Source organism: Diadema antillarum, unplaced genomic scaffold, assembly GCF_040938485.1.
Source record: "Diadema antillarum isolate AM-2024a unplaced genomic scaffold, OU_Dant_1.0 seq00000783_RagTag, whole genome shotgun sequence".
Lineage (NCBI taxonomy): Eukaryota > Metazoa > Echinodermata > Echinoidea > Diadematoida > Diadematidae > Diadema > Diadema antillarum.
In genome coordinates, this window is record NW_027271671.1 from 636,806 (window position 1) to 661,544 (window position 24,739).

The 24,739-nt window shown below is 38.8% G+C and overlaps 1 protein-coding gene across 2 annotated transcripts; it reads right to left on the reverse strand.

Annotated features, from left to right (window-relative positions):
• Positions 1-2,208: 2,208 nt before the first annotated feature.
• On the reverse strand, positions 2,209-24,739 carry LOC139739111 (macoilin-like). 2 transcript variants are annotated; one of them, XM_071649730.1, is made up of 11 exons: positions 24,428-24,739; positions 21,366-21,507; positions 20,814-20,940; positions 19,454-19,586; positions 17,974-18,161; positions 14,709-15,300; positions 12,571-12,729; positions 12,006-12,179; positions 6,993-7,116; positions 4,617-4,788; positions 2,209-3,732 (listed from the first exon to the last, which is right to left on the reverse strand). In XM_071649730.1, the coding sequence occupies exons 1-11, from the start codon at positions 24,505-24,507 to the stop codon at positions 3,368-3,370; spliced, it is 2,256 nt and encodes a 751-aa protein (XP_071505831.1). In that variant the 5' UTR covers positions 24,508-24,739; the 3' UTR covers positions 2,209-3,367. The 2 variants fall into 2 exon arrangements, with proteins under 2 accessions (XP_071505831.1, XP_071505830.1); XM_071649729.1 differs by having other exon boundaries at positions 21,366-21,510; positions 24,428-24,704.

The following is a 24,739-nucleotide window of genomic DNA, read 5'->3' on the forward strand; positions in this document are numbered from 1 at the left end:
GACGCTAAGCCTCCCGGGTTGGACAACGGAAACAGTTGTCTCGCGTATGTGTAGAACACCATTTTGGCTTCATTAGCATCTTCTTGGCATTCGCATCACAGATCTAAAGCTTGCTATTGAAATAACTCATGGTGAATTTAACGCGACTTTCCCCAGCATGCAGAAAAATGTGTTCCAGTGCCAAAGAAAATATATGAAATAATTGCAATTTCAATATGGCCCTACGGCCCAACACTCACTACAAGTTAGTGAAGTTGCTCTTGAAAATATAGAAACAGTTGCTTGGGGTTGGATGTAGGAAATATCTGTGCCCAGAGTAGGACAAGCAATGGCTGCCAGACTGGTGAAATGGTAGACGACATCCACATTATCATACACACCTTACATACATTTAAATGCCTATGCCTACAGCCTGGTCGTGTCATTTTGCATCATAAAATGTGGCCTATTCCAAATAACATCCAAAAGATACAGCATGACCTCTCCCTTTTTTCCCCGCAAAGTATGCTTTAGGAAGTTCATACAAGTAAGTGTTCTGTCGTATATTATCAATTCTGAGGGGGAAGAGAGAATATGAGCAACTTTACGAAAGTTTGTTGCTGTCTTTTATTGATGTGTACACCTAGTGACATGGTGCTGTTTTACAAAGGAGAATGACAATGTTGGTAGGATGGCAGGATTGGGTGGTGGTGGTGGTGGTGGGGGGGGGGGGGGGGGTTATGAGTGATCAGAAACAGAAGAAACAGATGACAACTAAATGGGAGGTTACTGCTATGTGTCAGCATGGCATAGCACTCCAAAGATCTGTTATAGTTTGGTGCACAAAGAGAGCATTTTGAAGTTATCCAAGGAATCAATCGCTAGTCGTGAAGAGAGCATATATCACCAGTACCATACTATAAATGTCTGCACTGCCATGAGCATCTATGAGCTATATGGCACATTCACATCCTTCTCTATTTGAATAGAGATCTCACACTTCACTGTGTTTTAATGAGCATCTTCTAGGTCTCCTGGAGAACGAAAAAGGTGTTTACAAACAATCTACATTATGTCTCCTTTCCATTACCTTCAAAAAATACACAAATCCGAAACATCAAGCCTGTCCACAATGCTGTTGTGGGTTTGGGGGTTATTTGAGACGCAACACAAAGCTGCTGGCACATGGTAAAGGTAACCTCTTGAAGGTTAAGTGCAATATTCAACAAAATGGGTTATTTGGCATGGGAACTTTTTCTTTCTGCTCAGTACTTCTGAACATGGTAACTAGCCTCTAACTTTCCCACTGGAACCCCTCCCCCAGGCTTTCAGTCATTATAACATTTTTGCTGCATTGTCACTAGCCCTCTATGTCCTTCCAGAACATGGTTATGACAATGAATGCAAGATTTAGGGGGAACCTTGGGAGTACACACTGCAGCACAATTGGGCACTAATTATTTCACTATAACATGGGCCTTTGTTGTTCCAATAATGGCACACACCATTGCAATGACAAGACTGCTACCAGGTGATTGGTTGTTGCTTGGCTGTTGTCACAGTGACCATGATTATTGTAGACTGCAACTGTTGCAAAGTTCTATATGGAATGGCATTCTGCAGCTGTGATGGTTCCTTCAGATTACATATCAAGAGATACAGAAGAATTTTAAGACATGTGACATATTATGCCATTTTTAAAGAAGTTTTTGCTGAAATATATTCCCAATGCACCACTTTTCAGATTACAAACAGGTGTGATGGCAGAGAACACAGAGGGCCATGAGAAGTCTTTCATCCATCCACACCCCTTGTGGACATCTACCACAGATGTTGGTGAGTGATGTGTGGAGGAGGATCACTTCATGACACAGACAGGAAAGGGAAATGTGCCGTGGCAGGTACACAAAGAGGAGATATGGCAAGATTTCTAGAGAGACTCCGTGTCTCTCATCCCTTTACAGAGGTAGTGTGTTTGGTAGCTAAAGATGATTCTTGTGGTCGACAAGAGAGGGCAGTCTACCATGACTACTAAGTAGCTTGTAAAAATATCTCTTCCTAGGAATGGGTGACTAACTTTATTGACAACCTCACATATTGGAGTACAGATCTATGACAGTACCATACGCCCTGGAGTGAATCCGATGGGCCTTAATATTACGCAATCACTTAGTAAGAGTGTGCATATGAAAGGCAGAATCGTACACATACCACATACCCCCCCCCCCCCTCAATGTTAGTAACATTCATCCATCAATGTCATATGCCTCCACATGAACACCTGTGAATGGCTAAACTGGTTGAATATGTATAAAATCAGCAAATTGGGTCTAACAGATCCATAACACAGACATGCTGTACAGTCGCAAAATTGTTTCTGCTCCTCATAATGCAGTGTTCAGACACAGGTCCCTTTCAGTGATTTCGGTTGAAGAACATCTCAACTTCCATCCTACAGAGATGTCAAAAATATCTTACTCTCAAGCTGAATTTCTCTACCAACTTAGCACAACTGTGGTGACAAACTCTTTTACATGTACACTGCCATGGACAACACCTGCAACCAAGCACATTCATGATATATCTATTGTACTTGTGAGTGGTCACTGTGGCGTTCTTCACACTATTCCAGCAATGTTATGTTGTCATGCAGAGGCCAAAACCAGACAGCATTATGAGCTGTAAAATTGGCAAATACATGTGATGGCCTGCATTCCCATTTCAAACACCTACACGGTCAAGATGGCATTTCATCATCTGACATTCGTGGAGAAAAAAAAAAACATTCCAAGGGTATCGAACTGGCAAGGAAAAACAAACAAGGAAGCAAATATTTAATACTGGTTTTTGCAATCATCAAGCATTAATAACAACCTCATGACACCTTCATGCCCAAGAACATGTTTACACGGTGCATTTACGATGCAATCATTGAAATGCCTGTAGGGTATCATTGTATAACTGTGTTTTAACTGCACCTCACCAAAACCCCTTCGGCAGAAAGTGAGAGTGAGAAAGAGAAAGAGAGGAGAGCTCAAAGATAACTAGATCATATTTCATACACTGTCAGTCTACAGAAACTAGTGAAAGGAAGCTGCTCCATTATGTGCTAACTGAGAACTAACCCACAAAAAACTACTCGTACGTTACACACCTTGCAAATACATTAACAGTCATGCTCTTTCTCCACAATTCTGAAACAATGACCAACAAGCGAGAGAGAAAGAGAAACAAACAGTAACAAGCACAGAGACATGAAACAATGCATCACATTTAATGTATGCACACATTTTTCTTCTTTTTTTGTATGTTTTTGTAAAGCTCATTTAACTTTTAACTGTAGCATGTTTTTCCAACACTTGAGAAGAATAACAAGCTGCACAAAGCCCTAGTTACTCTTGGGTCGGTAGACTGCGGCATTAGGGTCCAGCACCGATGTCTTTGCGGGGGACGTTCCCTGGGACTGTGGCCCTGGGGGAGGAGTGCCAGGGTTGGATGACTGCTGCTGGGATGTTGTGGGAGGCTGCTGGGGTGGTGTCTGGACCAACGGAGATACCCCAACCACTGGCTTGCTGACCACTGGGGCCTGGCCAACTTCTTCAGGGGGGCAAGGGCTGCAGAAGTAGCGGGGCGTCGCCACAGGGTTGCTGGTCGAGGTGGGTACTGGGTAGTTAGCCATAGGCATGACAGCCATCAGGTCAGCTATGGTTGCCTTCAGATCCCGAATCTCCTGATCCCTATGGTGAATCTGATCTACAATGACACATTAACAAACGGCAAGATTGGTGTTATCAATAGACAGCTTGTCTTTATGAGCCAATTGACTGTCCATCAAAGCAAATGTTGGCATATCTGATATGTAAACTGTATGCACAGTAAAAGGAGTGTAGGCCTGTGTTTCTCAAGTCAACATGAACAGCACCTTTGATACAGCCAGCAAAGACCGTAATCTGAAAGAGATATTCTGCAATGAAATTGTGGATCACGATCAATGCAATAGCATTTGTCCCTCAACACTCATGGAAGTCATTATAAACAGGGGTAATTTTTCACGCATGATTCCTGCACAGAGGTTATCCCAAGCAACACAGCTCCGATGACAATGGCCAGATGCACACATGACCAAGTACTGGACAGGTGTACTAATAAATTTCTATAATTCCAACTCTACTTATACACAGGTTACACATGAAATGATTTGTTTGCAACAAGTCATTTTATAAACAGACATACATATTCAGAAATCCAATTGGTAAATGCACGTAGTAAAATAATTGTGTTCATTTTCAATTTTATTCTTCTATTTCCTTTGTTTTAAGTTGAATGACAAGTAATCATGTTTTGCTTTCCTGTTTTATGTTGTAAATTCATAATAATATTGCTTCAACTGTTTGTTGCTGGGTCTTTTTTTTTGGGGGGGGGAACTAAGCTGACAAGACCTCAGGTCTTTTGTAGTTTCAATGTTTCATTTATATCATAATTAGCACATGTTATGTATTGCACATTAATACACTCAATTTCTGAGTTCTGTTTGTTTTGTACGAGATGTTATGGTTTTTAAATGAAACAGCATAAAGTTCAAGTTCAAGTTCAGTTCAAGTCATTTGAATGGGTAAAGTCGGTTGGAAAGGACTTACTTTGAGCTATTTCCACCTGTCGCCGTGCATCGCCCAGTGCCGAGAACAAGTCCAGCTTGAGTCTGGTCTCTGCACTGAGGCTTGTCTCCAGCTGGGTGTTCTTGTCCTGCATGGCGACCAGTGCGTTCATCAGCCTCTCCGTCTGGCTCTGCACCTCCTGGCGCTCATGGAGCTGTGAAGGTTAGAGGTCACGAAACACAACGCTAAACCAACATCGCAAGTAATGCAATACCATGCAAGCATATGCTCCTTTTGTTGTACAGAGGACTTCCGTTATAACAAAGTCCTCAGGACGAGCAGTTTTCTTTTGTTATATCGAAGTTTCATTATGACCAAACAAATAAACAACGAAGAAAAATAGAACGGATAATGTAGCACTGTGAATTTTTATTTCGCTGTTAATAGAATTCTTTTATAAACCATGTTTGTTACAACGGGAGTGCACTATAGTCCTGTGTGCAACCAGAAATAAATGCAGCATCTCTTCTTCATGAAGATCAAGGTACAGATGTGATCTGTCTCGCTCCACTTTTGTGATCTAATATGCAATCCTCTTTTACGATATCGGCATGTGGTTTGTATTTCACATAAACTAGCACTGCACTGCAGACAAAATGATTCTCATCTTGTTCATTCCTGTTTGTAGAAAAGAATAGAAACATTTCAGCCCATATCTTATGTCATCTTTGAAGGTTTGCATGGGTGGTGTGAATATCACGAGGAGAGGATTGTGGTTTCATTGTGTGGATTGTCCTGATGAGGATTGGAGAGATAAGACACGAGGATGATAAATAGAAAGGTGGAAAGGTAGGAGAGGGAGCATAGAGTAGTCTATTGCTTGAAATTTGATGAAGTGGCGAGGATGGATAACCATGTGGACAGTCTTATTAGTAAGGACTGATGGGTGTTCTTTTGCCATTAATGGATAAAGTCCAGAGAAAATTGGTCACCATGTGGATAGCCCGAATAATGACTGTTTGGTATTTTTTAACTATAAATTGTTGAAGTCCTGAGAAACCAGAACAATGTGTTGACAGCCCTGGTATTAGTAATGACTGATTTTTGTTTTTTGGTGTGTTTTCTTTCTTTTTTTTTGTGGGGGGGGGGGGTGGCTATAAATTAATGAAGTCCTGAGAAAACGGATCACCATGTGAATAGCCACAATAAGGACTGTTTGGTGGTTGTTGCTTTTTGTTTTTGTTTTTGTTTTTTGCTATAAATTGTTGAAGTACTGAGAAAATGGTTCACCATGTGAATAGCCCTAATGAAGACTGTTTGGTAATTGAGTATCTGAATATAAGAACGACCCAAGTGAAGTCCATGGAAGACCATTTCGAGTACATTTAAAAAAACTTCATATAATTTTTATTTGTCCAATAATATTCTATTTAACTGTGATGGGAAGGCAACATTGTATATACAAATTAGAACATATATCATTATGACAATTAACATTTACATTATTTGTGGAGAGGCCATTTTGTGTGATGGACTTGGGTCATTCTTTGATTCATATATATGATATTCTGCTATAGAGATGAGAGAAGGATGAGAGAGGGCGTTATAATATGAATGTCAGAATGACCGAAGTCCTTCATTCTTACATTAATATAAGATTTAACTCATTCATTTCAGGCACTTGCAGGGGTAATTAGGATTTATCATTTATACACAAGATGAGTCCATGCATAAGCTACAACTTCCCATGTCAAACATTTGGCCAAAAATTGGACTTGAGTCATTCTCAGGTCTTCAATTTTTTTGGGGCCATAAATTGTTGAAGTCCTGAGAAACCACATCAATGTGCAGATAGCCCTCAGAAGGACTGCTTGGTATTTTTTTTGCCACAAATTGATGAAGTCCTGAGAAAATGGATCACTGTGCGGATAACCATAATAAGGACTGTTTGGTATTCTTCCACTAAAACTGGTAAAGTACTGAGGTAGACAGATACGGCTGTTAGGCTTGGAAGAGAAGAGGGAAGAAATGTAGAGAGTAAACAGAGGAACAAGAAAGTAAGTGAAAGAGAATACACTATTCTTTTTTATGTTTTGGGTAATAACTAGTGTATGCACTTGAGTGAACATTTATTGAGAGTGCACACTTTCCTTTTGAAAACACAACCATGACTAACATTAACTTAAGCTGGACTATAGAAAACCACTGCTGGATTTGCATGGTTGGTCACATAAAACTGTCCTTTCTCTTTACTGGCAGCAAATAAAATTGAAAAAAAGAAGAAGAAGAGAATCTCATGGCTGATCAGGAGTGTATATGACCTCATTCAGACATATGTATGTAACAGCTTAACTTCTTTTCTCAATGCAATTCCAGTATTGCTTTTGATACAATTTGCACAGTTACATCATACCGTACCTCTAATTTTTGTTCTAAATCACGAAGTTTCTCGCCTTTGTCCCTTGTTTCTTTCAGTAAGTTTTGTATTTCACTTTCCTGATCTTGGCGTCGCAGGCGACAGTTTTCTGAGCATTCACCATCCCTGCATTTAACAGAAAACAAAAATATGCACAATTCACCAACATTTGCAATGTGTATCACATTTTTGTACGTAAAATGTTCTTCTTCGCTGTGAGTTTTGGCGGGTGGACAAAACATATCACTTACAACTTTAATAGCAAGTCACAATGAATACAATTGTAAGGACAAACTAAGTGAAAAGATGTGTGAGATTAGCTATAAATGTAAATAGATATCTTGTGTCATCAGATGACTGTCTCACAGCTGATCATCCTTTTCACCGTGATTTTTGTACATCACTGGGCCAATGGCATTTTTCATTTTCATTTGCATCTCAATTCTAACTACCCAGTTGCAAAGATCTGCTTCTAAGTTTATGGGACAAAAGCATTAATAATGAAAAAATAATAGATAAGCAAAACTTCTGACGAGACATCCATATTTTTTCCTCTGTGAACACATTTTGGACTTATTCAAATATTCAAATCTTTTAAGTGCAATTCTTAACCATGTTCACATTGAATTCTACACATAGAATGAAATCAGAAGAAAAGAATGATAGAGATGTCAGACACAAAAGTTATGGAAGGTCTCATGTTTTGACCAGACAACACACAAACTGGAAGAGGCAATAATATTGTTACCTTACAAACATCCTATTGGTGTGTAAACATAATGTTATTTATGGCTGAATTACTTAAGAAAAATAATGATCAGTCAGACATATTTGGGGGGGGGGGGTGTTTCATCAATTTAGTCAGCGCTGACAAGTTGTAAGTCTATGACAATTTCAGCAAAATCTTTGGTTTTGATTGGCTGAGAAGCTTTGGTCACTGACTGTTACTATGGTGATTGTCAGAGACTGACAACTTGTCAGGGCTGACAACTTGTCAGGGCTGACAACTTTCATGAAACGGTCCCCAGGACTTGAGGCTGGAGCACAATTGCATTTGAAAAAAACAACTAGAAATGACGCTTTGGCGACTGGTATGCCTCTGCCATAATGCATGGTTCTCCTAATAGGACTCTAGTAAAATGTCTTTGACAATGTGTGATGACAGTTTCACACAATTGGCAAAATATTAAAATGACAGGTTGTCATAAATGTATTGAATGTTCACTTCCCTTGAACTAGGTTTAAATAGATGAATGGCTATACTGTCTAAGGGTGCAGATATTTGGGGATTTGAGGATTTTTACCGACTTTTGACTCTTTCATAAGTTTATGCATTGAGTAGTTTTCAAGGTATGAAGAAAAAGTATAATTTCAGTATTAAAGAGTAAAATTTTAGCATTTTAACCCAGCCTTTGATCCTTGACCTTTGACCCTATGATTCCAAAATTCCCAAGAGAATCACTGTCAGGTAGAACATGCATGAATTTGTACAAAGTTTCACGATGATACTTTGAGTCACTTTCGAGATACAAAGGAAGAAGTGAAATTTAGCACTTTCACTTGACCTTTGACCTTTTGGCGAGAAACTGTCCAGAGAATCTCTATTGGATAACACATGTATATATCAAGTTTCAAGAAAAATCCTGCAGGCATTGCATAAATGCGGGAAGAAAGAGGGAAGAAAGAGGGAAGTAGTGAAATTTTGAGGAGTTGACCTTGACCATTGACCTGACTTTTGACCCATGACCCCAAATTCTCTAGATAATCACTGCCAGTTAGTACATGCATAGGCCTATGTGTACTAAGTTCCATGAAGAGACCTTGAATCATTTACGAGATATGGAGAAAAACGTGAAATTTTAGCATTTTCACTTGACCTTTGACTGTTAATCTCATGACCCGAAACTCTCTTTGGAGAATCTTTATTTGGTAGTACATGTCTGCAGTAAGTTTCAAGAAAATACCTTCAGGCATTGCATAGATATGGGGGAAATAGTGCAATTTTGAGCATTTGACCTTGACCTTTTGACCTTTGAATTTGAGCATGTGCACCCAAAAGTTGATAGGCACAACTTAGCCCATTCATACATATATACATGCCAAGATTCATTAGGATACCTCAAATGGTTTTTTAGTTACGCTGTCCACAAAATTGATTACGGACCGAACGGACGGATTGAAGGATGGACACAGACGGACGGACGGACAACCCGAAAAAATAATGCCTCTGGCGACACTTCGTGATGGGTTATATACAGCTCTACAAGCTATATCTGGATAGCACTAGTGAGGCGATGACATAATCTATTCACTATTTGAATATGAATATATGGACTTCTTAAAAAATTTGTTTTGTGAAAATTAATGTAATTTCACAATTTCAGAACTTCCTAACTTCTACTTGATTTTGATGAAATTTTTGTTGTTGTGCTTACAGAATTCAACTTTTTCTTTTCACACTATCCTTTTACTGGTCTGGAATTCCCCTTTAAGCCGACTTGAAAGTTGTGATGAATTGCACTTCAACAATATCACATTGAACCAGGAAATAGAGCAACCATATTTCACTCTCATGTATCAACCCCATGTAAGGTTTTATTCCTTGCTTAGCAGGCATACTACTACCAGTCTACACTGTGATAGAGTTTGATATGTTCCCATCAATATACACTGTACTTTCAAGACTGCAATATTGTACAAGCTGTTTTTTCGCATACAGACATTTTCACAAATGAGGAGGTCACAGACATACCTGCGAAATTTAATTTTCATGATTTGACACCGAGGCTGTCACAAATGCACTTACGCCTGTTCATTTGCAATATTTTAGTGCAATATTAAATTCGGGCCCCAGCAGTGATTAGCAAAATTCACAAAAACTAAACCCTGGTGAAAAAAAAAAATGGCTTTTACGGTACCAAAATAAGAATACCTGAATCATTGCCAGTATGGAAAGCAGTGTTAAAATTCACAAATATATTTCTAGATCAGACAAAACTTATTGTTATAATATATGTATGACAAGCAATACACAGAGAGACAGAGAGAGAGAGGTACACATGTAGGTTAAAACTAGACATATCGCTACGGCGACTGATATGCCTCCGCCATAATGCATGATTCTCCTAATAGGTGTATAGTACAATGTCTTGACAATGTGTGATGACAGTTTCACACAATTGGCAAAATATTAAAATGACAGGTTTGACACAAATGTGCTGAATGTTCACTTTCCTAGAACTAGGTTCAATTGGATGAATGATTAAAATGTCAGAGTGCAGGTATTTGGGGAAATGATAATTTTTACTTGACTTTTGACCTTTTTATAAGTTTATGCATTGAGTAATTTTCAAGGTATTGAGAAAAAGTATAATTTCAGGATCAAATGGGAAAATAGCATTATCTAAACCTTTCGTTTGACCTTTGACCTCACAGTTCCACAGAGAATCACTGTTAGGTAGAACATGCATAAATATGTAAGTTTCATGATGATACCTTGAGTTACTTTCGAGATATGGAGAAAAAAGTGCAATTTAGCACTTTCACTTGACCTTTTACCTTTTGACCTTTGACCTTTTGGCAAGAAACTTCCCCAAAAATATATATTGGGTAATACATGCCATGCATCAAGTTTTTTAAAAAAAACCTTCCGGCATATTGCATTTTAAGGAAAGTAGTGATATTTTGAGGAGTTGACCTTGACCTTTGACCCCCCCCCCCCCCCCGACCTTTGACCCATGACCCCCAACTTCCCTAGATAATCACTGCCCATCGGTACAAGCATATATACTAAGTTCCATGAAGATACCTTGAACCATTTGCGAGATATGGAGAAAAACATGAAATTTCAATTTTTTTTTCACAAAATAACCTGTGACCTTTGACCTTTGACCCTGTGACCCTAAAATCCACACAAAGTATTATCCTCCAAGGATATACCCTCATACCAAGTTTGATGTAAAACCACCACACGGTTCTTGAGATATCGACAAAACAAAACGGGACGGACGGACGTACGGACGGACGTACGGACGGACGTACGGACGGACGACCCGAAAACATAATGCCTCCGGCCACTTCGTAGCGGAGGCATAAAAAAATTAAAAATGATTTAAAAAAATCCTGTTTCTTGAACAATTATTGGGTACATGTATGGTTATAAAATCAGTCTACTGTTGCCTTCAGTTGATGATATAACACTCCATTGGGTATATAAATACCATGGCCGTGCAGAAACCAGAAACCATGAAGTACAACATGGAAATGATAAATGAACTCTTTTACTCTCACTTCTTTGTAACCATATGAACTGAAACTGAGTTTGTTGTTTTCAGCAAGTTCACTATCACACACTTTATCTAGTTCCACAGATTGGTAGAATAAAAGAGGAGGAAACCAAAACTTGAAATAAAATGTAGTCCTACTGTGAGTAGGAATGAGGAAAATGTGTGTGCTACATGAGAGAAAGAGAGGGAGAATATTTTCATATATATGATGCACACTCTCAATTACAGTTAGATGTGAAAGTGGTTTAAGGTTCACCCTTAATTGGGATTGTGGGGGAAGTTAGATGTAATGGCTCATACAATATCATGTCACTTAATGCAAAGCCAGAATTGAAAATCATAACATTTGAAAGTGGTGTTAACTTTCATAGCATACACAGCCTACAGTTGACATCTTGGCTTCACTCATACCATGGTTTCACTCATACCATGGTTTTTATGACAGTCAAAAACTCAACTTCAGGATATGGTTGGTAGCATATTCACACTAAAATTACTAATTGTTGTAACCTTTAAATGCTGACTGCATGCATGGCAGAGAACATATGTAACATAGATTATTCGGACGTTGTGGGTAGGCTTCCTAAGACCATATAAAAATTCATTTTAAGTATTCAAACTTGGTTTGAACTTTATTCTACACGAAGAATCGTAAATCTGAAAAGCATTGCTTTGCTATGATATATCCTGGTCTAATGGATGACTCCAAAAAACTCTCTCATTTCTTACCCTGATGGTTGCACAACCTGCCTGCCTGAGACCTCCTCAGCTTTTCTACTCTTTCGTTCTTCCTTCAGCTGGTTTTCAAACGTGGCGCGGGATTCCCGCTCCTGCTTAACTTTCTTCTCCAGCTGAACAATATTCTGCTTGTCTTGCTGTTTCTGAGATACCAAATTATGCAGTCTGCAAACAAAAGAAGAAATTAAAAATAAACAGGCATTAAGATATTACTACACAGCCTAGGGGGACTTGTGATACATAGGGGAACCTATGTATGGTACATTCTGTATGCATCACACAATGTAAACAAAATACAAGCCAGTAATAGTTCTTATCCCTTTTAGCAGGGGGTACTACAAATTTATTCAAATGTACATATATATACCATTCTTGTTTCAAGTCAATTTTATTGCAATGGGTTTAAATCCCACCCTACATATATGCTCATAACGTTTATCATGAGTATTTATGCTATGGAGGGCAATGTGTTAATCAGTTGCAATATAAACAACAATAATAATAGAAATAGAACAACATAAAAAAGAAAAGAATGAAGATGAGTGAGAGAATTAACCTGTTCTGCAAAGACTCATTGTCTTTCCTGGCCTGTTCCAAGTACATCTTGTCTTGCTGCTCGGAGGCCAACAGGCTGTTCACCTGGTTGCGGAGGTCACTTTCGACTTGACGACTAGCTTGTAAGTCAGCTTTCAGCTTCTTGACATCAGTCTCCAGTCTACCACATTGGATTGCAAATGGAATCTCTGCATTTATACTGTTCTTACCCAGCATTAAATAATTTCTCTTCATAGCCTCTGTTAGCCTAGCATTAAAGCATGCACTGATTTTCTCAGCCCTGAGTGGGAATGCCCTAATAAACTGATGAAATGTCAAGTTCTTTTCATTACCCAACATGTTACCCAAACAATTTTTCCTGTCACACATATAATCACATATCAATACACAACCTTATTTTCTATCAACAGAATAAAGCAAAACAGACCCGACATAAATCAAGACCTGGAAAATGACCAATATTCAAGAAATCTTACCATTTGTGACCTTGCATCACAAATACACTAAAAAGTCACAAGACAAGCAATTTTAGTTAAGGGCAGATTATGAAAGAGCATGCCCTAAGCTTTAAAATGATGTGTAACTCAATACAACTGGACCTTCCTACCCTGTCTAAGTAATAGAAAGAAAGTGCACTCTCTGGAAAAGTCTTTACTGACAAAAGAGGCTTTAAAGCTTAGGGTCTATTCAAGTGCTAAATCTCATCTAGTTGCAAAGCTGTACAATGAATGGTACACACACAAAAAAAAAAATCAGGATGCAAAACTCTGATATCGACAATGAAGGGATTATCAGATTAGGCTGATAATTTTCACACATACTGAGCGTATTCTATTCATGACTGATACCACCTTTAATTACAGTAGCATTATCCTTTCAAAAATTATCAGTCAAAAGTGAACAGTATGTAAAGGGTTTTTTTATGAAATGAAAAGGGGTCTCAAAGACATACCGACTCATACCATTCAAACAAAAATAGAGTTCCATAAAAACTGCTAAAAACACAATTTCCTATTTGTTTTATAAATCCAAATTGTAGAATTGCATAGAAGAAGAATCACTCTTCCAGAAAATATACAAAACGGAGGATTGGCTAGTTCACCAATTTCACCTACTGTAGAACATGATGTTTTCGCGACATGAATTTTTCGTGAATTGGAGTCGACGGCCTTTTTTGCGGCATGAAATTTTTGCGAACTGCCACTGGCATTCAATGCATATACACGTGTAGTGTAGACAAGAACTTTCGCGTGCATTTTAATTTCGCAAATCTTGGCGCTCGCGAAATTCGCAAAATTAAAATGCACGCAAACGTTCCTCACTTTGCAGCATTTTGAGTCCTCACACCAAATCAGGGTGTGCAATTTGTTGGTGGTTTTGTGATGCACAGTCACATTTGTTTTCACTGTCCTTTACGGGCCAAATGTCATCTTCCAAACTCATTGCTCATTGTGATGGACTGAGGAATTCACAAGCATTAATTCATCATTAACTCTTTATGTGCCATGGTGTAAACCCCTTGTGTGCCATATAATTCTGAGACAGCAGCGTAGTCATGCTTTGAAAAAAAAAAAAAAAAACATTCTGCTTTTCAAATATATGTAACTTTTATAGATTTTTGCTACCTTGGACATGTAATGAGAAAAGTTGTAGAGAAAATGCCATGCTTTGATGTAGATGTAGATTGTATGACATATCTATAACTGCTTCTCTTTCAAATGACCAGTACGTAGCTACATTACTGTAGAGGAATGACTTTTTCACACAGAACAGTGATAAAAACTTAGAATTTTCTGGCAAATCCAGTAGGGAACATCGCTTGATAGTCACATAAAATGCAAGCTACAAGTGATAGGAATGCAATCCTGAGAAACGCATCCATTGTACTGTGGCATTTGGCTATTTTATCGATTGGTTTGGGAGGGTTTGTGCGCTTGAGCAGAATATGCAAACTTAGCATGCCGTCGACTGAGTTGGGCATGCGAACGTGGCTCATAAAGAGTTAAGTGAGGTCATACAAATCAGGTAACTGGAACCCCCAAACTGATGGACGACAGAATTGAAATGGAGAACAACTGTACACAGAATAAATTCATTTGCACCTATACTTCAGTATTGAAATGAATCTCTCATTCTTACCGTGTGATAATGTATTTTGACTGGTCCGTTTTGACTACTTGGGTTGCATTCAATGTCCTGGCCAGGTCAGCGCTGACATTTGTGTCTTTCTCTTTGTTCTCCAGCTTGGAAGGCAGCGGTTTGGGCTTCTTACTACCCTGGCCTGAAGAGCTGTTCTCTTTCATCACCGGTGAGGGATTGCGCTGCCGGGTCGACGACCCTACCGAAATTTGCTTCAGATTTTTTGCCTGGGTCTGCTCGTTCACCAGATTCTCCTTCACATTATCAAAGTCATTCACCGAGTGGCTGTTGCCAGTTGAGGATGACGATGAAGAGGAGGATGAAAGCGACCCGGACGTCTTTGCGTCTAAAATATTTGCATCTGTTGGTGGGGTGGGGGAGGCAGATTTGGCATTATTTGTCCCAATGTGTCTATTTCGAGTCTCTTTTGCCACGCTACCACCCCCTCCTCCTCCACCTCCTCCTCCTGATTTTTCCACACCACTACCAGTCTCTGCACTAGACTGATTCTTTGGTTGTTTACTACTCGGTGATTCTTTCTTGGCTGCTGCAACCCCATTTGCCACAGGTTCATCTGCTTTTTTACTTGAAGCTGTGTGGAAAGACACATTATGAGAAGAACTGACATGGAAATGATCTTGACAACTATATTCACAAGGACAAAACTCTCCCTGTCATATCTGATATATTGCAAGAAGTCATATGGTCAATACATAATACTGTACTTACAACATGTAGCACACCTGTTTCCCATAAGCACTGGATTAAGTAAGAATAGCAATAACCATTATCAAAATATATGGAATAACATCTCCATCACACACAAACATACCTGGTACTGGAGATCAAATATCTACATAGGTACAGGCTTAAAACTTGATTGGCACATTAAGGATTTGCCAAGTTATTAAGAAAGCTAAAAACAGAGCTATTCAAACAGGAAAATTGAAGAGCCACAAACAACTGTGGCACTTGAAAATATGGCTTTCTAATCATTTCTATTTTTCTTTTCCTGTTGTAAAACACTTACTGCATATATCTAACTGACCTGATCTCATCGAAACCCAGACCGGATACACACATGGACCTAAGATCATCATCTGCAACCCAACTTAAACGTGGCCCTCGCACCCACAATCATTATGGTGACCATGCTTTTCCCGTTTGTGCCCCCCTTCTTTAGAACACTCTCCCTACTCACATTCAGACCTCCACCTCCGTTGACATCTTCAAAAAGAAACTTAAGACTCATTTATTTTTAGAGCAGAATTAATGATTATGTAGGTCCTGTATGCATTTGTAGTAAATTATTTGTTATTCTAAGTTGATTTGTATGTTTGGTCGTTTAGCATTGTAAAGCGCTTAGAATCATGTTGTATTAAGCGCTAAATAGATATTTTATATTATTATTATTATTAAAGTTCCCACTGATATTATCACATGTTAAGTACTTTCTGATGATACTGCCAACTAACAAAATCATGTACTTCAATATAAGAAACACCCTTTTATTCTTGGAAAAGGGGTATTTGATCATTTCACAAGCCTGTACTGTGCTGCTCAAAGAGGAATAGATATGAGAACAGAGAGTATGATTTGGGAAAATAACTGCTCAAAACAATAATAATATCGTTTTTAATGACTTGTTTGTTTAAGGTAGTGTGGACGGGTAGGCACAAAATTAACAGTAACGTGCAATTTAATACAGAAGTCGAGCATTCAAGACATCTAAATTGATTGTATCATGGACATACAATATAAAAGAAATCTCTCTTGAATTTGATACAAAGCAGTTGTTAAAATGAAATTTGAAATTCACTGGTACTTCAAAACAATACTTGAAAATGGTATACAACACACACATACTGAAGCTTTTCGACATGCACTTATCAGAGAAAAATCGCATGAATGAACAGAAAGCCAGAAACGAAACAATATAAAGGAAGCGAAGGAACCATAAGGGCGAAATGGCGAGCTGTGATCGGCTGTCAAGGTAAACATATGAGCCTTGCTGCCAGCCGTTTGGTTGATTAATGCTAAAATACTAAAATAATGCAAGCGTTCTTACTAACTCTTTCTGACGGCACAGAATGGGGTCCATGAATTGGATGTATACTGCTTCGAGCATGCGCAGATGCGTGAAACTTCTAGCTCGGCTGGAAACCTTAAACCAAGATGAACAGTATTGTTCCGCGCACTCTTGGTTGTTCATCAAGTGGTGAGCAATGGCCGAATTGCCACCATCCACCGCAGCACCCACACTAGGCCGTCTACATGCGCGCGAAGGTAGGGAACGCACGTTGTTCCTTCGCTTCCTTCATATTGTTTTGTTTCTGGCTTTCTGTTCATTCATGCAATTTTACTCTGATGAGTGCATGTCGAAAAGCTTCAGTATGTGTGTGTTGTATGCCATTTTCAAGTTTTGTAGTACCAAACACATATTCATTCAAAACAATATCGGTTGAAGTAGTTGATCATTTCTTTCAAATCTTCAAGTACTTCTTGTTTAAAGACAATTTAATTTATTCTAATTTAATCTAATCAAATTCTCAAAATAATCATTATCAGGCAAGTCATGCATATATACTAGCTTTTATAAAAATACCTTCAGGCATTGCAGAGATATGGGGAAAATATTGAAATTTTAAGAATTTGCCTTGACCTTTGACCTTACATGTGTACACCATAAAAGTTGATAGGCACAACTCTGTCCACTCATCCATAGATATGCCAAGTTTAATTTGGATACCTCAAAAGGTTATTTTTAAGTTATGCTGTCCACAAAATCAATTACGGGTGGAAGGATGGACAGAAGGGCGGAAGGATGGACAGACAGAAGGGTGGAAGAATGGACGGACAAATGGGCGGACAGACGGACAACCTGAGACGTAATACCTCCGACAACACCAAGTGCTAAGAAACAAGTGCTAATGATCCATGAACACTGAAATAAGTTAAGTACAGATTTTAGGCTGACCCAACTTTTCCCCAGTAAAGCATCTTGAGCATCAAATAGCCAAAGTCATGATGTGGGTTTCTATCTCTTTAAGCCACAGGCTCAAAGGCCCTCTATGGTACACTCTCTGAGCTAAGGACCTTGCTGTTATTGTCCTGGCTTGTTCGGGATATCACACATGATCAACATGTGGGGCCAGTATACTGTTCACGACATCATACCTCAAACCATCACAAGGCAGGTGTGGTGGATATGCTCACATGTCAACCAAAGAATTTCAGTATGAACAAAACCTTGCACATCACTGACCTTTGGGTTTGTCCCCTGGAATGACCGCCACACCGTTAGCTGGTTGTTGCTCAGGCGGCAAAGCTTGCTGCAGGAGCTGCATATAGAACTCATTCTCTTTTTGCACCTCTTTCTGCTTTCTCAGCCTCATGCGATAACTGACATAGCTCTTGAAGTTGAAGCCCAGTGTCACCACAGGATAGCCGATACTGACGGTAAAGGAAGAGGCAAATTATAGTCTTAATCATTTAATCTGAATAGTAGCAATATCACGTGACTGACTGGGGCAACTAAAACTAACTGCTGGGCAAGTGAAATGAAACATACCTGCATATCAAATATGTAGGACACTTGTCCAAGTATTTATTTGGGTAGGTGAAAAAAACCAACCTTGTGCTGCCCTCACTAACAATACATTACTATAAAATATGAGCCTAACAGAGCCATGCTTCCTCGGCATAAGTGATGAATTCAAACATGACAATGAATGGGCACTGAGCCTAATGATAATGGGATGAGCTATTGCTGGTGACTAATGACTCATTATCTGGTGTACACTGCAAACAACAAATTCACCTTAAGATATATCATATGAATTCTCTCTGCAGAGCTTTGTTGCATAAGTAATATGCTACCCAAACATGCACGTACATTGCAAATAGCAGCTTCCACAAAGCCACAGTAAGTCAAGAACTCATTAAACTTAAGTCGATGTAAGAAGTTTCGTGATCATTCTGTCTCGTGAAGAATCAAAGGATGAATTAGAACTTGAAGAGCATTATACCATTTAAAGATGGTAAAGATTTAAACATGGTAAAGTATCAATCACTTCTTAAAAGCAGTGGTAGATGTCACAATTTCATCTGAAAGCAAATTGAATAGAAACATACACACACACACAAATGCCCATGAATAAAAATTTGATTTGAAGTAGGCTAGAATCAGAAGGTTTAAGCTCTCTCATAAATCCCACATTTTCTAAACCTGTCGGAGACCGATGTCACACGAGTTTAGAGAAGATGTAGAACATCAATACTTTACAATTTTTTTCTGACACATTTAATTTCCTCAAAGCAAAGAAGCTGTCTTTAGTAAGCTTTTATTTCAAATATTTGATCACTTTTGTTGGTTGCTTATGCTCTTCTGCACAAAGGTTAGCAACAAAACAATATTTATTGTCTCAAGTTATAGTCGCTGCCATGAATTCCTCAGTATCTCATCACACATTACATAAAATACTTTTAAAGCTAAATTAATTCTATGGTGTTTTAAGATTACAATTGGTGAAATGCAAAGGTGGGTTTTACTCTTCCAAGAATGTCAAAACTTTCCAAGAGTTTCATGAAATTTAATTTACTGTCTTTGGTAAGGGGAATATCTTATGTGATAAAGACAAATTTATCATGGCAGCCTTCTGAAACAATCCTTCTACAAAGTGGATCTCAAACACAGGAAAGTGAATTCAAATCACATTCTGAGCGCACGAATGCAAAAGTCTCACCAGTGTGCTGCAAATGGTCGGCATAAATCGAGATGAAATGGCACCACGGATCTCAGCCCTCGCAGCCGCACCGATGCTTCGATGTAAACAAACAGAAGCCAGAGTGCCACTGTTGGCAGGCAGATGCCACGATCTACATTCAGATCGATGTATAGTGTGACAACAGTGCAAAGTCATTATCACATTCCAGGATTGTGATATTAGAATAACAGCCTATTAAGACTTGTAATCTGACAATATCTTGGCTCTCTAAATAAAAGATAAATAGATAAGAAATGGACAGAGCACTTACACAAACTTATAGAATTTATTAACTACAGTGTGTAAGCTTGAGAAAAATTTTTAAGGAAGTTAGAAATGAAGAACAGATACAATTGTATCTGTTCAGCATTTGCCAACATGTGCTAAAGAAATCAACTTGTCAGGATGACCACTTCTCAGCTCTCATCACAAAACTATGAAAGAACACCAGAAACCCTAGAGGTTTGGGGAAAATGAGCACACTCATTGCTCATGACCAGAGCAACAATATCCTATGCACATGCAGTATAGTACATACTTTGATAAATCGGTAAACAGCCAGTGGCTAGTGATCATGATTGCTGTCCAGTGGAAAATTGGATGAAAATCTGTCTGTGGGGTGTATAACCTAACAGTTCTAGATTTATTGCTATTGACTGACAAATTGATGTAAATACGTACAAACTGTACTACTGTCAAAGTGGACATTTTCGCGGTGTTTACATTTTCACGAATTTCGCGCAACCAGAAACTAGCACAAAAATAAAAGCACAGGAATATTTTTGCTACCAGTACATTCCAGTAGTTGATGTCTTGATTCCGCGGAATCTAAAACACGCAAAAGTCTTATTGCCCAGCCGAGCGCAAAAAATTAGTCGCACGAAAATATCCACTTTTACAGTATTAAAAATCAATCAGTGTTTTAGTAGTTGCGATGATAAACAAAATCACACCCATGCAGGATTGGAAGTAAAGATCTTCTGATCCAGGGACAGGTGTCTCATCCACTAGCCCACTGAGTAACTCAATGCAAGAATTTCATGAATTTGAAGTCTGGATTTAAAGAAGGGCTTTGTGTCATGATATAGTATGGGAAAATTTTACCCTCATTAGGGTCAAATATTGCACAAGTATTTGCAATGTGCAATATGTAGTATTAACTCATGCAGTATATTCTAAAACACAGTTTACTGCCACCCAATATCTAAATATTTGCCACTATATATTTTCTTTCCTACCAGTTCATCTTTTTTTTTTTCTGTTTAGAATCTATTTACTGTAATGATTATGAGTGTTGGTGCTGTCGAAGAGAGCGCAATGTGTGGTGTGGTGTACGCACCTGTGTGCCAGACAAACTGGACCCACACATATGTACTGGCTGCAAAGAACAGCCAGTGGACAGGGATAAACAGTAGACAGATCATGTCCGATGTGAAGGCGATGAATATGAAGAACACCGAGAAGGCCTAGGAAAGAAAAACAACATTAAAAAAGTTTTTGAAATACCAGTAACTGTACATCTCTGATGAAACTGTTCAACAGCTGATATTACAAATACAATAATTACAAAACATACAACCAAAGGATAATACAAACTAACACTAAGACTTAGAGTTGTTATGGGCGTGAAACAACTGGCATAGTTTTGTTTATATGTACATTTGTTTGGGTGTTTTTGTTTGTTTTTTCTTTGAAGTTATCAACTTAGTTACACAAATTTGTTTTCTTGCATGATTTTTCAAAGGTACAAGTAATAATGTATCAAACACTTTAAAAAAAACACACACACACATACACAGGGTGACATACAGACAGACAAATGGGATCAAATTGTTCATTTGGTTCTACAGGGCTGTGAAACCCGCGGACTACAAGTTCAGGGAACACTTACCAGGCCTTGGTACTTGTAGGAGTCGTAGATACTGCGAAGGAGGAGCCAAACTGGCCACAGGTACTCAAACCGGAATTCCAGCAGAAAGTCAAGCAGCAGAACGAAGCCCCATATCGCAAGGAATTTCAGATACAGGAAAGTACTACTGCAATGGGTATAGGGAAAGGGAGATAAAACAGATGAATCAATTCACTTTGGAAGTTTATACACTCTGTTAACCAGAGCTTACAGAAATGACAGATGAATAAACAGCAAGAAACACACCAACATTAACTTTCATTGTTGAAACACTGATAAATATTTTCCGTAATGATAAGTTACATAATGTACATGACTGCTTGAATGATGAAAAACCCGAGTAAGCCTACTGAAAATGATATGAAGCATTATCAAACTTGTATACCAGCTTTTTTTTATGAACAAAATAAAGTAACAAATGTCTTTGATGTCTGTGATTCTGCTCAAAAGAAAGCAGACTATTGTCTCAGCTCCTGCACATCACCCAAGAAAGAGAAATTGTGTATTCTTCAAAATTCTCTTCCTTTCACAAATACAAAAACACACACACACACACACACACACACACTCACTCTCTCATACATTATATACATGTGTACAGCAAATGAATATTAATATCTCCCAGTAAACTATTCAGACATCTCCAAAGTGCATCCTCTAGGTAGCCTGAACTTTTCATTGTCTTCTCCTCATTAAAAATCATAATTACAATAGACAACCTGCTAACAGAGCTCTTATCAACTAACAAATTTGAGAAGACATGGTAAGAGTTGTAGAGTGACATAATTTGATACCTCTGTGTTTTATTCACTTTTCATGTGTTACATTAATGGAGTTTCTTCATCTACTTCCATGTCAAGCGCACTCCATCCATTATCTACAGTAGTGTATTATAACCTTGTATTTATAAGTACATTGTATAGCTTGATAGCTCTGACATAAAACTTACTGTATACCCATGATGTAAATGAGAAAGCATCAAAAGAAAGTGTTGTTCAGGGGGGGGGGGGGAAATCTAGGCCTACTAGTCAGGGCGTGATAAACGAATATGAAATAAGTCTAAGCCTTGACCTGTATGTGTAAATGTACACTAACTGTATGTATAGCTGTAGTGTACTGTACATGGACTCCTTCACATAATGAACTGACTGATGAATGACAACTAGCACTGCACTATTCCTATTGTATGAAAGTTGATTCACATGAAACTGAACAACAAAACAAAACCATGCATCCACATTTCGCTGCATTCATTGCCAGTATGCACCGGATATCTGATGCTATTAGACACCACCTACTGTAAAATGAGAAATTTTCGCGTGCATTTTAATTTCGCAAATTTCGCGAGCGCCAAAATTCGCGAAATTAAAATGCACGTGAAAGTTTTTGTCTACACTACATGCATTGAACACCAGTGGCAATTCGCGAAAATTTCATGCCACGAAAAGAGCTGTCAGCTCCAATTCGCGAAAATTTCATGCCGCGAATATATCATGTTTTACAGTACCGGTATTTACAATGTACCTTTTGTAATGTGTAGTGCAAGTACCGGTACTGATGACAAAGTACAAGCCAAGTGTGAACACCGACCCTGCATTCTGAGTACATGTACATTTAGTGTGCACATATGTACAGTGTAGGTCCCGTCTCCGGTCCTGGATCCGGAGAATGTTCAGCACTGCAGGACTTTCCAATGACTCCCAAACAAATACACAAATGTAGTTCGAATGCTAATCATTGAAAGGGGACTTCCCCTGGTGTCCCTGTGAATCTTGTTGGGGTTCGGAGGCATAATTTGGAGGGGAGAGTGACCTTGGGCTCATAATTGATAGAATCAAGCTGTATTCATTGAATGTGTGCACATGTGCAAATTCTGGTTTCAAATGGCAGGGTGTGCCCCTTCAGCACTTTGCAAGGCCTATTCCTGAAACACAATTTGTGCCAGAGAGTACAGCTCAGCTTGGGGACAGTCGCTGTACAGTGGATGGTCAGTCATTAAAAAGTGAAGATCTGTCCCGACTGTTCCAGCCAGGGACACAGGACTGAGGTAGATAAATTATTTGGCTGCATTACACTGGCTCATTGACAATTGTCACAATATCAACCACAGATGTTGGACAAAGCATGCAAGATTTACAGACAAACATGCAACTGTCATGTAATAACGATATGATGATTTTATAGGTCATTGTACTGGCAACGGAGAAGAGTCACTGAGATTACACAGAAACATGCCGTATGGTCTAATAAAAAAAAAAACACACACACAAAAAAAAAACAACAACAGGTGAACATTTCTGAGATTTTTACACTGATAAGTTAAGTGATGATAATGTGCTGAGCTGTACATACAAATGTACATTTCAGCGCTGGGCTCTCAATATCTACATGTATCTGTTGCTTTCTGTTCCAGGTTGCACTGTTCCAGGATTATCGGTGAGGTGCACATCGAGAAGTGTATTAACTATTATGGGAAGGGAGAATGGCGAGAGGGGGTTCAAGAAATGGCTGCGCAAAGGCTACACAGTACAACGCCAGGGACCACATAAGTCATAGAGTTACATTAGCCCTGAATACAGTTGTTCCAATTAGAGATAACCACATAATCCTGTCTGAAATGTAGTTGCGTGTGATGTGAATTCTGACCCTTCACTCAGTGTTAAATATAGACAGACAGCATAAACAATAAAGACAGAGAAAAAAAACACACACACAAATAGAATACTTGGTACAGTGATTAATGGCACATGCGATCGCCTGCTTTGTTTGTAAAACAGTCATGGAGAACGACTGTCTACAAATAGAAAAAATTGTTGATGCTCATTTCCTTGAATTCATCTGATTTATTTGTCCATAAACATTTGTCATGCATCCCGATAATTTGGCTACGACTGACACTAGCAGAAAGAGACATTCTACGTGAGAGATCTTGCCCCATCTACTGGACACACACACACTATATACACACACACAGCTGCACAAGCGAGACATCATGACATTGGTCACAGCTAGCAAAAATCAACTAGCCAACCGATTCGAGTTACCTGCTGTAAATTCCTTCCGTGATTTTCGGGCGTTTCAAAGGACGTCTAGGTCTGCCGCAGTCGGCATTTCGTCTCTTCATATTCCCGATGTTGCCCAGCTTGTAAATAATTTAAACGAAATTCCAAAGAAGGCAAGACTTTCTCTTTCACCTTTTTGGCACTTCCTCACAGCGTCGTAAAAAACACTATCGCTAGCGTGTAATGCATAGGTTTTACTCTGTCGACTGCTCGCTGTGCTTACGAAGGTCTACATGTATGTAGGACCACACATCACATACGCGACATCGACACAGCACCTGGCATATGGACAGC

Bases quoted from the DNA above. Each gene is read 5' to 3' on its own strand.
- LOC139739111 (XM_071649729.1), bottom strand. From the start codon at position 24,507: ATGAAGAGACGAAATGCCGACTGCGGCAGACCTAGACGTCCTTTGAAA. The intron at 21,511-24,427 runs GTAACTCGAATC...TACCCATTGCAG, and splicing joins ACGGAAGGAATTTACAGCAG to TAGTACTTTCCTGTATCTGA. The intron at 12,180-12,570 runs GTTAATTCTCTC...TTTTGTTTGCAG, and splicing joins AATGAGTCTTTGCAGAACAG to ACTGCATAATTTGGTATCTC.